Raw genomic sequence first — 16,786 nt, forward strand, 5'->3', positions numbered from 1 at the left:
AGAAATTCACAACAACCATTATGTAAACTGGCAAATAAAGCTTTCTTTGCTGTTGCGTGCCTTCAAGTCATTTCTGACTATGGCAACTCTGTCATGGGATTTTCTGGGGCTACGCTGGATCTGCGCTGTCATATAACCCAGTTTCGGAATCCAGATTAACTGCTTTGAACTGGATTATATGAGTTTACACTACCATATAATCTGGTTCAAAGCAGATAATCTAGATTCAGAAACTGGATTATATGATTGTGTAGATAGGTCCTGATTCGGCCAAAGTCAACCAGTAGGTTTCCGTGCCAAGGGAGGAATCAAACCCAAGTCTCCAGCATCATAATACAACACTCAAAATACTAGCTAATCAAACACTTAAAACACAGTTTCCTTGGGTCCCTTTAAATTAATGTGAGAAAAGCAAAAGTGTATTGAAATGGCAAAACAATGATTACCATAATCATTGATGTTTCTTTTCAGGGTACTCTTTCTGCAGTGGTTAAAGATGAAGAAGCAGCCAAACCAGTATGTAAAGATTTTTTTAGAATCATAGAATAATAGAGTTGGGAGAGACAACATGGGTCATCTAATCCAACTCCCTGCCATGCAGGAAAATCACAATCAAAGCACACACACAAACTGACAGATAGTCGTCCAGCCTCTGTTCAAAAGCCACCAAGGGCGGTTCCAAACAGATCATTATCCTAGGAGCACCTGCATTTAAAAAACGCAGATGTTCCCAGAGGTTCATCTACACACACCCCAGAAAGCCTGCACTTTCTCAGGTGGGTGTCCAGATGTTCTCCTGGAACTTCCCAGGAGAACACCTGGGCACTCTAACCCTCTCCCCAAAATACCTCCAAAAGCCCTTTAAAAAATAAAAGTACTTGCCCAACCTCCATTGGAAACGATGTGCCAGGAGAAAGGGGAGGGCAGGAGCAATTTTCCTCCCCCTACCCTTTCACTTGGTGCATCGATTCTACCAGTTAGGAGAGCTCTGCCAGCTATCCAATGGAGGCCAGGTAAGTACTTTTCTTTTCTAAAGGGCTTTTTGGGGTCTTTTGGGGAGGGGGTTAGAGTGTCCGGGTGTTCTCCTGGGAAGTTGGTATTCCCACAATTTTCCAAACTAATTTCGCCTGGGAAACCATGGGAATATTGTCTGAACTGCAGTCCAGACATTAGAAGAAGTGGGTTTATCCCCTGCCTTCCAAGGAGGCATGGAATAAACCCACTATCAAATTAATTTGCCACAAACCAGGGTTTTCCTGGTTTGTGGTGGATTAATTCGAGTTTGTCCAGGAAATCATCTGGACAGCTCCCTTTTTATTGTGGAAGTTTCCACAGTAAACAGGCTGTCTTGATGAGCCCCAAGGAAGGAGCTTCCATCACACTCCAAGGCAGAAGTTCCACTGTCAAACAGCTCTCGCAGTCAGGAATTTCTTCCTAATGTTCAGGCAGAAACTCCTTTCCTGTATTGCTCCTAGTCCTAGTCCCCAGGACAGCAGAAAACAGCCTTATTCCTATTGAACTAAAATTGGGGAAAACAACATATTAACAAAATGGTAAAATATGTTTTTACGTACACCAGTGTTTGATATTTGTTTTTAGGATTCTTTTTCTTCCAATGGAAATGATGACAAGGCACAGAAGGTAAGAATATTTGCTATATTTGGGGATTTCCAGTCATTCATCTTATAGCTGAAAATTTTTGAAATTTTGATCTATTTGGAATAAAATATGTTTCAACATTTATGCTTTGATAGAAGCATAATTAACACACTCACAAGGGCTCATACTGGTATGGAGCTGTGGTCTTAAAAGGGAAATTTTGCAAGCATGATTCTCTTCTAGCTGGTGCCTTAATACTGTTTCTCATTTCTGTGTCTTTAAGAAACCACTGCTGGATGTCGTGACCAAACTAACTATGAAAGACAAGAAAACATCTGTCTCAAAGCACTACCAAAATGGTCCATTTGCTGACTTTGAATAATAACCTAAGGCAGTGTTTCTCAAACTGTGCTCTTCCAGAGGTTTTATATTTCAACTCCCAGAAATCCCAGCCAGTTTACTAGCTGTTAGGAATTGTGGGAGCTAAAGTCCAAAATATCTGGAGGAGCACAGTTTGAAAAACTCTGGCCAAATGATTCATTTAGAAAAATCAAAGGATTCAGAAAAATTAGATGTTTTGTGGAAGCATTTTTAAAAAAGAACAAAAAACTTTACTCTTGTCAGCAGAGTCATAACATAAACTTGCAGCATTACATACAAAATAAACAGTGCAACAAACTTACATAGTCCTTGTAAGAATTACAGGATGCAAAGAGCATGGCTTCTTCATCATCCTTCAAATGTGGAAGCATTGTTATCAATATTTTTATGTTTCCAAGAATGGAAATATGTCTTTCAACTTGTTGGGATTTAATTCTGGCTTTCAGAATATCATCAGGATTTTATTGTTAGCAGCTTTGCTTGAGATTAGATAGATTTAAGTAAACAACTAGCAGGTGATGGTTCACAGATGAATACAAGTCTACTGGCTACCACACTGAGTAGACTTGTACTAAAGAACCATTTATTCTTGTATGCAGTTCACCACATAGAAGAAAATAGTTATTCTCTATATTTGTAAGTACTAAAGTTAATCATTCTTTAACTTTTCCATCTGTTGGAACTACTGTAGGAAAGGCAACATAGCAAGGGAAGGATAACATATGAATTTTCAGACATTGATATTTGTTCTTTGTTTTCAGGAGGCTTCTCATCTTGTGAGCAGTGATGCCAAGGCACAAGAAGTAAGAATATTCCTGAGTGCATTTAAAACTTTATAAACTGTTCAGTTTGTCATATATTTTAATAATTCCTTAAATGGCACAATGATGGATACTAAAGTCGCAATGTTTTTAATACAGTAAATTCTTGCATTTGCTCGGGAGGATGTACTTGTTTCTTTCATTAACTGTTATACAACTTCTCCCCCAGTAAGAAAGTCAACAGAAATTCACAACAACCATTATGTAGACTGGCATATAAAGCTTTCTTTACTGTCATTGTGTGCGTTCTAGTCATTTCTGACTATGGCAACCCTGTCATGGGATTTTCTGGGGATACTGCATCTGCACTGCCATATAATCCAGTTTTGGAATCCAGATTATCTGCTTTGAACTGGGTTATAAGAGTCTACCATATAATCTGGTTCAAAGCAGATAATCTGGTTTCAGACATTGGATTATATGATAGTACAGATGGGGCCTGATTCGGCCAAAGTCAACCAGTGGGTTTCCGTGGCCAAGGGAGAAATCAAACCCTGGCCTCCAGAGTCATAATCCAACACTCAAAACACTAGCTAGCTCATAGCTTCCTTGTGGCTCTTTGAATTAATGTGAGATAAGCAAAACTGTATTAAAATGATAAAACAATGATTTACCACAGACAAGATTTTAATATTTCTTTTCAGGACACTCTTTCTGCAGAGGTTAAAGATGAAGAAGCAGCCAAACCAGTATGTAAGGTTTTCTTAGAATCATAGAATAAATAGATTTGGCAGAGACCACGTGGCCTATCTAGTGCAACCCCCTCCCATGCAGGAAAACTACAATCAAAGCACCCCCAACAGATGGCAATCCAGCCTTGGTTTCAAAGCCTCCAAGGAAGGAGTTTCTACCATGCTCAGAGGCAGAAAGTTCCTCTGCTGAAAAACTCTCATAGTCAGGAAGTTCTTCCTAATGTTCAGATAGAATCTCCTTTCCTGTATTGCTCCCAGTCCTAGTCCCCAGGACAGCAGAAAACAGCCTTATTCCTTACTGAACTAAAATTGGGGAAACAACATCATAATGAAGGTTTTTTTTAATCGTGTCATAAGCAACTTGAGGAACTGCAAGCCACTCCTGGTGTGAGACAATTAAAGAAATGGTAAAATGTGATTTTCCATTAACCAGAGTTTGCTCTTTGTTTTTAGGATTCTTTTTCTTCTGATGCAAATGATGACAAGGCACAGAAGGTAAATATGTTTGCTACATTTGGGGATTTCCAGTCATTCTGCTTATCACTGCAAACTTTTGAAATTTTTGATTTGGAAAAAATATATGTCAACATGTATGCTTTGATAGAATGAGTTCACACATTAAAACACTCACAATGGCTTATACTGGTATGGACTTGTAGTCCAAAAAATGAAGTTTTGCAAGCATAATTCTCTTCCAGCAGGAGCATTAATGCTATTTCTCATTTGTGTCTTTAACATCCATTGTTGGATGTTTTGATCATCTAACAATGAAAGACAAGAAAAATGAAAGGATCTTTTTTAAAAATGACCTTCAATTATGCTTCCCACAATGGAAACACACCTTTCCACTAGCTATCGTTTGATCCTTGTTTCAGATTATCATCAGGTTTTTATTGTTAGCATCTTTCTTTGAGATTAGACAGACTAAAATATACATCCTAATTTCAATATTGGTATTATTATTATTATTATTATTATTATTATTATTATTATTATTATTATTATAAAACTCGATTTGGAGCAAGTAACAAGTTTCCTTCGTGAGCAACTTTATTCTAAAAAATCCCATTCTGATGCATGAAACAGAATCATGAAAAGCAAAACTCTCCTAAACATTATCTCCATTTTACTTCTTTAATGAACTCAATCTCTTTTATGAGAGATGATTCATTTAACCCATGTCAAATTTAATTCCTTTTGTCTCCTGTTTTTTTAAGGATGTTCCTGTTCAACATGCTGAAGCCCAGGAAGCAGCCCAATATACATGGGTAAGGCAGATGGTGTCAGGGTGGCAAAAATAAAATTGGTTTTGTAGAGAACACCCTCCAAACTGTCATCAGTAAACTCAACTCAAGAAACATACTTTTTAATATTTACAATATTTTCAAATTATTTTTCCATACCTATTTTGATGGACACAGAATGGTTAACACATAACCTTTCCAACACTACTATTTGATTTTCCTTTTCAAGCAAGCTCCTATTTTGCTGATGTCGGTCCTCGCACCAGTTCACAAAATTATTATTATTATTATTATTATTATTATTATTCTTGTACCCCACCTCTATCTACCCAAAGGGGACAGCACAAACTACCCAAAAAATAGAGCATAAAATAAAACACAATACAAAATAAGATTGAATAAAATAAATAGGCATAAAAACAACAACTTAAGACTCAAATTAAAATAGCGCTCATCAACCAACAGCAGTAAGCTATTGTAAACGTGGCTAGGCTGTAAACAATAGGACAAGGGAATTGTTACAGCAGAGCTGTAACAATGGAAAGAGGGCATGGTATAAAGTGCAAGGCTGCATAACTATTGCGTAGAACAACTAGGGACTAGCATTCTCAAATGCTTGTTTAACAGCCAGGTCTTCAGGTCCCTATGGGAGGAGGAGAGTGTGGAGGCCAAGCTAATCTCCCTAGGGAGGGTGTTCCAAAGCCTGAGGGCCCACCACTGAGAAGGCCCTCTCTCTCATCTCACCAACCACACTTGTGATGGTGGCGAGACTGAAATCTTAGAGCCTGCTAAAAGCAATAATTCACTACCTTGAGGGATTACTTTTCATTCAGTTGACCATACTACTTTTGCAGAACCCTTGTTATATAGAGTTGAATGCAGATATTCGCTCATCTACCAGAGAAGCACAAAATCCTGAGTTACTATTCACTGTGTTCTTTTGATTTGTGAGCTTAAATCCCAATTTTACTCTTGACTAAAGTAGATACATAGAATCAATGTCTTTAACCTATGTTTGACTCATCATTCAAAGCATAGGTTCAAGCCATCTATTCTACTGATTGGACATCTCTACTTTTAGTTGGGGATATCAACCATGCAACAGGATGTCAACCATGGAAGGGAAGTTACCTCCACCTAGAAATATGCACTGTACTGAAAAAATATATAATTAACTATTCCTTACAGGGTAAGCTAAAATTCTAACAACCCTCTATGTTAATCACACAAATAACAGTGATTAGAAATGTTGCTAGACATTTCTACGTCTTTCAGCATGACTTTGTGGTCAGCTTCCGCTATACATTGACCTTAGAGTCTCCCTGAAGGACCTAAACATTCCTTGATATTCTTTCAGCAAAAAATATGTTTTTTATGTAGTTTTCCCATTTTCACAAGGGTCCTATGCCCCCCCCTTTTTTTTTTTTTTTTGGTCGTGTCAGGAGTGACTCCTGGTGTGAGAGAATTGGCCGTCTGCAAGGATGTTGCCCAGGGGACGCCTGGATGATTTGATGATTTTTTTAATCATCCTTGTGGGAGGCTTCTCTTATGTCCCCCATGAGGAGGTGGAGCTGATAGAGGGAGCTCATCCACCTCTCCCCAGATTCGAACCTGTGACCTGTCGGTCTTCAGTCCTGCCGGCACAGGGGTTTAAGCCACTGCACCACCGGGGGCTCCCCTATGCCCCTAACCCCAGTGAATTTTTCTTGAGAAACTGCAAGTCGCTTCCGGTGTGAGAGAATTGGCCGTCTGCAAGGACTTTGCCCAGGGGATGCCCGGATGATTTGATGTTTTTATCATCCTTGTGGGAGTCTTCTCTCATGTCCCCAGTGAATGTGGAGCGAGGACTGTTGTTGACTTTAAGGTATGAAATACTTAGTTGAAAAGATGCTGCTCTACCTTAGGGAGCAAAATGTCTTTTGCCAGGCCTGACCCTTCAATGTAAAGTAGTGAGGAGAATGTTGGAAGCTGAAAATATTTATTTTAAGTTCTAATGTTGATTTTGTTTTTATACCTAAGATTTCTGCAGATAATCATGAATACAAACAACTGGAACGTCGGGCATTTTCTACTCTGGTATGTAAAGCTCCTTTGTGCCACTGACATGTCTACAGAAAGACAGGAAAAAGGAATAGGTCCAGTGTTATCATTGGCATCATAATACATACTTTGACAAAATAGACTTTCAGGAAGGGCCTCTCAGGCTTTCTGATGTGGGGAGCAACAATTATTTTTTCTCCAGTCTGTCTGGGACCTGCACCAGATTTGTGGCCATTGGGTACAATTGGGTACAATTGTCCTTGCCCATGTAAACTCATCCTAAATATGGCTATATCTGGCAATTCCTATTTTATCACATCCACTATTTCCCATGGTTGTTACATTCAATGCAGGTTACAGCCCAACATCTGGAAAGTCACTCATGAGACAATCCTCATACAAACTCATAGTTATGACTGAAACAAACTCTCTCCTCACTAAATGTATTTTTTCACCTTGGTTTTCAGAACTCACATTTGTTAGATTCAAGAGAGAGCAACAACGATGAAGAAGTGAAATCTTTTCATTCAATGCATCCTGAACCTTTCTGTTTATTAACACCTTTCATTACAAGATGTATAAGATGGCGTTTTCAATTGATTTTTTGCTTGTGCCAATGATTTTTAATTACTTTTTCAATTTAAAAAATGCAGTGGGTCTAAGCAAACATCTCTCTAAGGCAGAAATGAAGGATATGTGGTCCTTCAGACATTGAAGTGGAATGCCCATCATCCTCTAACTATTGGCTATACTGACTAAGCATCTTGAGAATTGCAGTCAAACAATGGAGGACCACATATTTCCCTCCTGGCTCAGGCTTAGCTTATCTTAGAGATCAGTCCTATGGTCCTCTTCACACATTGGCTGAAATTCACATGTAAGTGTCCATATGTGCAGTGTTTTTTCACATGTAAGTGTCCATATGTGCAGTGTTTTTTCAGGTATGTAGGGATTGATATTCCCTTTTTTCTCCATACAGCACCCAATTCCTCCTAAATTAAAATATACCTCATTAAGTATGCATACATACACACATGGTCCAAGTTAGCAGTTAGCAAGATCCAGTGCATTTTTTAAGTGAGATGGGTTAAAATGCAGTTACTTATCAAATAAAAAAAATGTTTTACTTGTCTGAGAAAAAGCTAGGAACGTGCCAGCCCAGTCTAACCTCTGGATGCGATACATACCATGTAGATATATTTATATGTCTACCTAAGACAGTGGTTCTCAACCTGGGGTCCCCAGATGTTTTTGGCCTACAACTCCCAGAAATCCCAGCCAGTTTACCAGCTGTTAGGGTTTCTGGGAGTTGAAGGCCAAAAACATCTGGGGACCCCAGGTTGAGAACCACTGACCTAAGATATCATATATCATACATATATGTATGATGCAATTACATACATATGATTTTATGCTTATTTAATATTTGTTTTTAGGATCTTGTTTCACCAACTGCACGTGATGACAGCAGTCTACAAGAGGTAAAAAAAAAGATTTATTACTACATTCAAATGTATCATACGATGCTTGCAAGTTTCTGGTAGGCTTTGCTTTAATTCATTTGTCAATCACAGCCACAATCAATTGATGTAAGTCAACACATACGGAAATCCACCTGATATAATGGTTTTACTCTAGCTCAAAGGATTTTTTTTTAACTGAGGGCAATTTAAATGCAACTCATGTGATGTCGAATACATCTTCTTGCAAAATGGACATGTGCTTGGAACAGAATACCTGTTGGAACAGAAAAGTTTTTATTTGTCTGAGAAAAAGAAAGCTGGGAATGTGCCAGTCTAACCTCTGGATGCGATACATACTATGTAGATATATTTATATAACCACCTAAGAGATCATATATCATATACATATGTATGATGCAATTACATACATATGATTTTATGCTTATTTAATATTTGTTTTTAGAATCTTGTTGCACCAACTGCAAGTGATGACAGCAGTCTACAAGAGGTAAAATTTCTTCCTACATTCAGATGTATCATGCTATTTTTGCAAGTTTCTGGTAGGCTTTGCTTGAATTCATTTGTCAATCCCAGTCACAATCTATCAATGTAAGGTAACTCAACACATATGGTAATCTACCTGATACAGTAGTTTTACTCTAATTCAAATGATTTTTTTTACTCAGGGAAATTTAAATGCAACTCATGAAATGTTGAATACACCTTCTTGCAAAATGGCCAAAATAATTCACTGCCTGCGCTTGGAAAAGAATACCTATTGGAATAGAAAGGTTTTTACTTGTCTGAGGAAAAAGAATGCTGGGAATGTGTCAGTCTAATCTCTGGATGTGATAGTCCAATGAGAGGCAGCCAGGTTAACAACTGGGGCGGCATACAGGGAGCATGCAACTCCCATGTTATGCCAGCTCCACTGGCTGACAGTTTGCTACTGGGCACAATTCAAAGTGCTGGCTTTGGCCTATAAAGCCCTAAACGGCCCCGGCCCAATTTACCTGTCCAAACGCATCTTCCCCTATGAATCATTGCAGAGATTAAGATCCTCCGAGGAGGCCCTGCTCTCTGTCCTGCCATTGTCACAGACACAACTGGTGGGGATGAGAGAGAGGGCCTTCTCGGTGATTGCCCACCAGCTATGGAATTCCCTTTCTGCTGAGATCAGATCGGCCCCCTCCCTCCTGTCCTTTAGAAGGATGATAAAAACTTGGCTAGGGGACCAAGCTTTCAGGACCGTGCAATAAAGCAGTGATACCTTACTAGGCCCATTAGATTAGATGCAGATGATCAAGACGGTTTTAAAGAGTGTTTTTTAATATTGAGACAAATGTTTTTAATGTTTATGTATGCATATAATGAATTTTTGTTCCAACATTGAATGTTTGCCGTATATATGCTGTGCTCCGCCCTGAGTCCCCTTTGGGGTGGGAAGGGTGGAATATAAATGTTTAAAATAAATAAATACATGCATGATTTGTTGATATAGTTATATGTCCAACTATGATATCATACATCATACACATATGTATGATACAAATACATACATGTGATCTTTTATGCTTATTTAATATTTAATATTTATTTTTAGGATCTTATTTCACCAACTGCACGTGATGACAGCAGTCTAGAAGAGGTAAAATAAGATTTATTACTACATTCAAATGTATCATACTATTCTTACAAGTTTCTGTAGGCTTTGCTTTGTCAATCACGGCCACAATCAATCGATGTAAGGTAAGTCAACACATATGAAAATCCACCTGATACAATGGTTTTACTCTAGTTCAAAGGATTTTTCTTTAACTGAGGACAATTTAAATGCAACTCATATGATGTCAAATACATCTTCTTGCAAATTGGACATGTGCTTGGAACAGAAAACCTATTGGAACATAAAAGTTTTCTTGTCTGAGAAAATGAAAGCTGGGAATGTACCAGCCTAATCTCTGGATGTGATACATACTATCTGGATATATTTATATGTCCACCTATGGTATCAGATATCATACACATATATATGATACAATTACATACATATGATTTTATGCTTATTTAATATTTGTTTTTAGGATCTTATTTCACCAACTGCACGTGATGACAGCAGTCCACAAGAGGTAAACAAAAGATTTATTACTACATTCAAATGTATCATAGTATTCTTGCAAGTTTCTGGTAGGCTTTGCTTGAATTCGTTGTTAATCCCAGACACAATCAATAAATGTATGGTAAGTCAACACATAGGGAAATCCACCTATACAATGGTTTTACTCTAGTTCAAGGGATTTTTTTAATAGAGGGCAATTTAAACGCAACTTGTGTGATGCTGAATACATCTTCTTGCAAAATGGCCAAAATAATTCACTGCCTGCGTTTGGAACAGAATACCTATTGGAACAGAAAAGTTTTTACTTATCTGAGAAAATGAAAGCTGGAAATGTGCCAGCCTAATCTTTGGATGTGATACATACTATCTGGATATATTTATATGTCCATCTATGGTATCAGATATCATACACATATGTATGATACAATTACATACATATGATTTTATGCTTATTTAATATTTGTTTTTAGGATCTTATTCCACCAACTGCACGTGATGATAGCAGTCTAGAAGAGGTAAAAAAAATTATTACTACATTCAAATGTATCATACTATTCTTGCAAGTTTCTGGTAGGTTTTGCTTTAACTCATTTGTCAATCCCAGCCACAATCAATTGATGTAAGGTAAGTCAACACATATGGAAATCCACCTGATACAATGGTTTTATTTTAGTCCAAAGGGATTTTTTTAACTGAGGGAAATTTAAAAGCAACTCATGTGATGTCGAATACATCTAGTTCCAAAATGGCCAAAATAATTCACTGCCTGCACTTGGAATAGAATACCTATTGGAACAGAAAAGTTTTACTTGTCTGAGAAAAAGAAAGCTGGGAATGTGCTAGTCTAATCTCTGGATGTGATCATAAAGCATGCACATATGTATGATACAATTACATACATGTGATTTTTATGCTTATTTAATATTTAATATTTGTGTTAGGATCTTATTTCACCAACTGCACGTGATGACAGCAGTCCACAAGAGGTAAATAAAGGATTTATTACTACATTCAAATGTATCATACTATTCTTGCAAGTTTCTGTAGGCTTTGCTTGAATTCGTTTGTTAATCCCAGCCACAATCAATCGATGTAAGGTAAGTCAACACATATGGAAATCCACCTGATACAATGGTTTTACTCTAGTTCAAAGGATTTTTTAACTCAGAGCAATTTAAATGCAACTCATGTCAAATACATCTTCTTGCAAAATGGCCAAAATACTTCACTGCCTATGCTTGAAATAGAATACCTATTGTTACGGAAAAGTTTTTTAGTTGTCTGAGAAAAAGAAAGCTGGGAGCGTGCTAGTCCAGTCTAACCTCTGGATGTGATACATACCATGTAGATATATTTATATGTCCACCTAAGATATCATATATCATACACATATGTATGATGCAATTACATACATATGATTTTATGCTTATTTAATATTCATTTTTAGGATCTTATTTCACCAATTGCAAGTGATGACAACAATCTACGAGAGGTAAAGAAAAAAGATTTCTTACTAAAGATTTCTCAGCCCCCGGGCTGAGAACAGCGGTATATAAGTACAGTAAATAAATAAATACATTCAGATGTATCATACTATTCTTGCAAGTTTCTGGTAGGCTTTGCTTTAATTCATTTGTCAATCTCAGCCACAATCAATCCTTGTAAAGTAAGTCAGCACATATGGAAATCCACCTGATATAATGGTTTTACTTTAGTTCAAATGATTTTTTTACTGTGCGCAATTTAAATGCAACTGATGTGATGTTGAATACATCTTCTCGCGAAATGGCCAAAATAATTCACTGCCTGTGCTTGGAACAGTGTTGTAATAACTGGAATTGTATTCATATTAACTGTGGCTCAGCACTAGCAATAACATATAATAATATACCCCAATTGTTATTTTTCTGTTACTATTCATATAAATGTATTAGGAATCTTATGCCTGGTTCTATAACCAGGCATAAGAGTCCTAATAAATTTACATGAATGGTAACAGAAAAATAACAATTGGGGCATATTAGACCTACTGTAAAACAGAACATTGGGTGGCAGATATGCTGGGATGTAAAGATTCTTCCCTATTGAATCAAACATATGTAACAGAACTCGCATAGTAGAACTCACAGTGGCATCCTTTGAAATTCATAGGAAGTGGATTCCAGGTGGACATGATTATTTTATGGGATTTGCTGCCACCACCTGGCCATATGCATGGATGTCTTTAAAGGATGGACAGTTTGAGGAGAGATGGCTTTCTTAAGATGGATCTACACTGCCATATAATCCAGTTTCTGAATGCTGATTATCTGCATTGAACTGTATTGTATAAAATTACACTGCCATATAATCCAGTTCATTGCAGTTAATCTGCATTCTGAAACTGGATTATATGGCAGTGTAGGTTGTTTTATGGTCACAGGATCTTACCTTAGATAGCCACAATTTGTTCTTATCTCCTGAAACATAGTGTCTTCTCTATTTATAATGAGCCCAAGAATCTAGGCAACTAAGGGGAAAGATTTTTGATTATGACCCCAAAAGGCTTATGAGATGTATTTGTTGTAGTTGTGAAGATGGAGTAAGAACTGGGAATATTGTCTCCATGGGCAAACTTTGGATTTCTGGAATTTTTTTGGTGGTTACAGGATACTGATCAAGAGATGTAGTCATTTAGCTTCATCTCATAAGCAAATACTTACCTAGGATGCATCTACACTGGAGAATCAATCCACTTTATCTGCCATGGATCAACATTATGAAATCATGGGAGTTGTAGTCTTACAAAGTTTCCAGCCTTTTCTGCCAAGGAATGCTGCTGCCTCACTAAATTACAACTGCCATGCTCTCCAGCATTGAGCCATAGCAGTTAAAGTGATGACAAACTGCATCCATTCTATAGTGTGGATGCGCCCTTAACAATTCATTACACTGAGTTTACAAAATGGATCAGGAAGTTGTTTGAGTCAACTGAAACAATAAATATATTGCATTGTCGAAGACTTTCATGGCTGGAATCACTGGATTGCTGTGAGTTTTCCGGGCTGTATGGCCATGTTCCAGAAGCATTTGCCCACATCTATGGCAGGTATCTATGGCTTCTGGAACTTGGCCATACAGACCGGAAAACTCACAGCAACTCAATAAAAGTATTGTGTGCAAATGATTATCCTATAGAACTTTATTCTCTGAAAATACAGTATGCTCACACATTCATACTAATACTTGGTTTACCTTTGTTTCTAGGTATCATATGCTTCAGATGACAGTGAAAATGCCTTTGCACCTATGGTAAAAGCTATAGCATTCAATTTTTTGCATGTGTTAAACCTTTCAGTGTATTTCAGTTACAGGATTGAATACATAATTATTTATGATACTTTATTTTTCTAGAGTGATCGGGCCTTTGATGATGGTTATGCAGGAAATGACCCAGAGGTAAGACTTCTTGCAGATATTAATACAGAGAATATATGTTCATATTACTAGATAGTTAACAAGATGTTCAAGGAATATAGATTCACATTACTGGATAGTTAACAAGGTGTTCTTGTTTGCAGTTGCAAGTAAGCTTTGGTTGCCATTAATGTCTGTTAAAAGTAGATTATATACCTACTGTAAATGCATCTAAAAAACAAAACTAGGGAAACGTTTGATAGAGAACATAATTTTATAGATAGCAACACATAGCCAGGTATGTATATGCATGTGTGATGCTAATTGTCACAATTAAGAGTCTTTTAATGTGATTCTTGCCTGGGCTATTTGATACTGTATATGAAAATTCGGTACCTCCCAATTTAGAGCACATTCAGACTGATTAAAATCCCAGATTTTGTTCCTGTTCTTTCTGATTTTATTTTGGAGATCCTTACACATTTTCTGAATATGTCCTGTTAGTTCCCAATACAATCAGAGACTTATCACAAAAATCAGAAAGGACAGGAACAAAACCTCGGAGTTTCCTATCAGTTTGCATCTGCCATCATACTAGGACAATCATGAATGGATATGTTCTTCCTTCCACATAATAAATCTAGTACAATTTATCCTAACAAATATTTATCAATTAGTTAAAATACAGAATGAGCCTTGTATTAATCTGCCCAGGTCTAAATTCTCTAAATTTTCCAGGTGGTTCTAAGGCATTGAGCCTCTCTGGGGGACATAGGAAATTCCTAGAAAGGATACCTCTATAGTTATTTTCTAGGTCTTCCATTATGACTTTAATATGATAACTTTCAGTGGAGTTTAAACTAGATTCTTTTCATGTTATCTGCCATTCTTCAATTGCATTGATGAATAGGAATAATACATTTCCCAATCCAACTGGGTAGGAGAGGGACTTTTTCAACAACATTGCAATGAGGGAACATATATCACATATGTGTTAAACTTAAGTCCGGTGGGCTGAATTTGACTCTTCATGACTTTTTTATGTGGCTGTCCAGATGCAGAATTACAATAACTGCATTTTTCATCATTAAACATTATGACTAGAGCTGATGGGAGTTGTGATACAGTAACAACTGGAAGGCTGCTGTTTGTTGTATTTAGTCAGGATGGAAGGGTTTGAACATGATCTTTGGCATTAAAATATCCTTTAATCTTTCCCCAACCTCAGAACAACAAGTGTTGTTGGGTAGCAATTCTCATTATCCCTAGGCCACAAGGCAGATAATCAAAAGTGATGGGAGTTGTCATTCAATATCATCTGGGGAACCAAACTGGATAAAAACAAAAGAGCACTGACCACTCTGTCAAAAAATAATAGTTGGCTCTCCATAGCCACTAATTGTTCATCCATGGATTCAATGGCCCTTTGAAGGCAACAATGAGGCTGATGGGTCCCTTGATGAAAAATACATCTGACATTCTCGTATCACACCTAAAGGGAACGGGGTGTTTTTGGAGGGTGCAGGTTGTAGCCCAGTATCTCTCAGAATTTGCTGCCCAAGATAACAGGCAAACTGCTAGTTGGTAGGGCTGGTCCTACAATGGTCCCTTGTTCCCTCAAAAGACTCTGTCCTTTCTCTCTTATTGCCACCTGTGCTTGGAAATCCCTTCAGGAACATCAGTGTAAGGTAATTTCTCATCTCCTTACTCTCTCAGTTCTATCAAATTCCCCTCTCAGGACTCACCAGCTAATATAATATGATGTCTTTTTAACAAACAGGCTGATGCTGATTCTGAATTTGCTGATGACAGCCTTGAAAATGTCCTGGCTAGTGTGGATATAGAAAATGAACCTCTAACTCCAATAGCTTAATCGGAAGCTTGTGATCAATAATCCCATTGGGGGTTTTTTTTACACTGCCTGCCACTGATAATAAAAATTCTGTTTCCAAATAAAGGATGTTTCCAGATAAATTTTGGGTACAAATCACTTCTATTCTTTTTCTGAGCCAAAGAGGCAGGCAATATGGTTTTGTATCAATATTTATTCTCTGCTTTATGCAAGAATGATTTTAATTTCAACTTTATTTAAAAAATACCATATAACAGGCCTGTTAAGCAAATTAGAGCCTATGGTATCCACTCTCCTTTCTGCTGTATTAATGTAATCTTTTTTGCTACATATTTGATTTCTGAGCAATATTAATTATGAAGTGGTAAAAAGAGAAGCACATCTCTGTTTATTTGTGGACTGAGCACTATTTCTCTGTGCTGTAATTAAACCATTTTAGTACTGCAAATAAAATCTGTAATGTAGAAAGATGTGTGTGTGTGCTTGATTGCCTGCCTGAGCTGCAGCTAAATATCCATGAATCCCAAAACCTGGAATGCTTCCTAAAGAAAGTCCAGTTACCTACACCTGACGTTTTTAGAAATATAGGTTAAATAGTCGTTGTTTGTAGAATACAATACTATCTCCAGTCACTAGGTGGGCAACTTTCCTAATCACTACATAGATTTGCAATCAATACAGTTTAACATTAATGGATAAGAAAGAAGTTAAAGCATTGTCTATTCCCCACAAAGCCAACCTCTGTACATGGCATTCATGGACCTTGCAAAGGCTTTCAACATAGTGAATCTCAGTGCTCTCTGGACCATCCTCCAAAAATTCGGCTGCCCTGACAAATTTGTTAACATCTTGCAGCTCCTCCATAGTGACATGATGGCAACAGGCTCCCAAAGTGACCCATTTAAGGTGGAATCAGGTGTCAAACAGGGATGTGTTATTGCCCCAACCATACCAACTACCTAGATCAGTCACAGTCTGGTTTCAGGCCTGGTCATGGCACCGAGACAGCCTTGGTCGCCTTGGTGGATGACCTCCGCAGAGAACTGGACAGGGGGAGTGTGACCCTGCTGGTTCTCTTGGACATCTCAGCGGCTTTCGATACCATCGATCATGGTATCCTTCTGGGTCGTCTCTCCGGGATGGGCCTTGGGGGCACGGTTCTGTCGTGGCTCCAGTCCT

The 16,786-nt window shown here is 37.6% G+C and overlaps 1 protein-coding gene and 1 long non-coding RNA gene across 2 annotated transcripts; both read left to right on the forward strand.

Moving 5' to 3' along the window:
• The first annotated feature begins 488 nt into the window (after positions 1 to 488).
• LOC137097158 (uncharacterized) lies at positions 489 to 2,784 on the forward strand. Its single transcript, XR_010909995.1, has 3 exons — positions 489 to 516; positions 1,600 to 1,641; positions 2,742 to 2,784. It is a non-coding gene; the product is annotated as an uncharacterized lncRNA (long non-coding RNA).
• A 622-nt stretch (positions 2,785 to 3,406) lies between these two features.
• Positions 3,407 to 16,170, forward strand: LOC137097080 (uncharacterized). Its single transcript, XM_067468382.1, has 14 exons — positions 3,407 to 3,490; positions 3,947 to 3,988; positions 4,711 to 4,761; positions 6,757 to 6,813; positions 8,214 to 8,258; positions 8,704 to 8,748; positions 9,844 to 9,888; positions 10,325 to 10,369; positions 10,830 to 10,874; positions 11,807 to 11,851; positions 13,606 to 13,650; positions 13,753 to 13,797; positions 15,429 to 15,443; positions 15,536 to 16,170. The coding sequence occupies exons 1-14, from the start codon at positions 3,407 to 3,409 to the stop codon at positions 15,626 to 15,628; spliced, it is 702 nt and encodes a 233-aa protein (XP_067324483.1). The 3' UTR covers positions 15,629 to 16,170.
• Positions 16,171 to 16,786: the final 616 nt, after the last annotated feature.

This window comes from Anolis sagrei, chromosome 5 (genome assembly GCF_037176765.1).
Source record: "Anolis sagrei isolate rAnoSag1 chromosome 5, rAnoSag1.mat, whole genome shotgun sequence".
In the NCBI taxonomy this organism is placed as follows: domain Eukaryota; kingdom Metazoa; phylum Chordata; class Lepidosauria; order Squamata; family Dactyloidae; genus Anolis; species Anolis sagrei.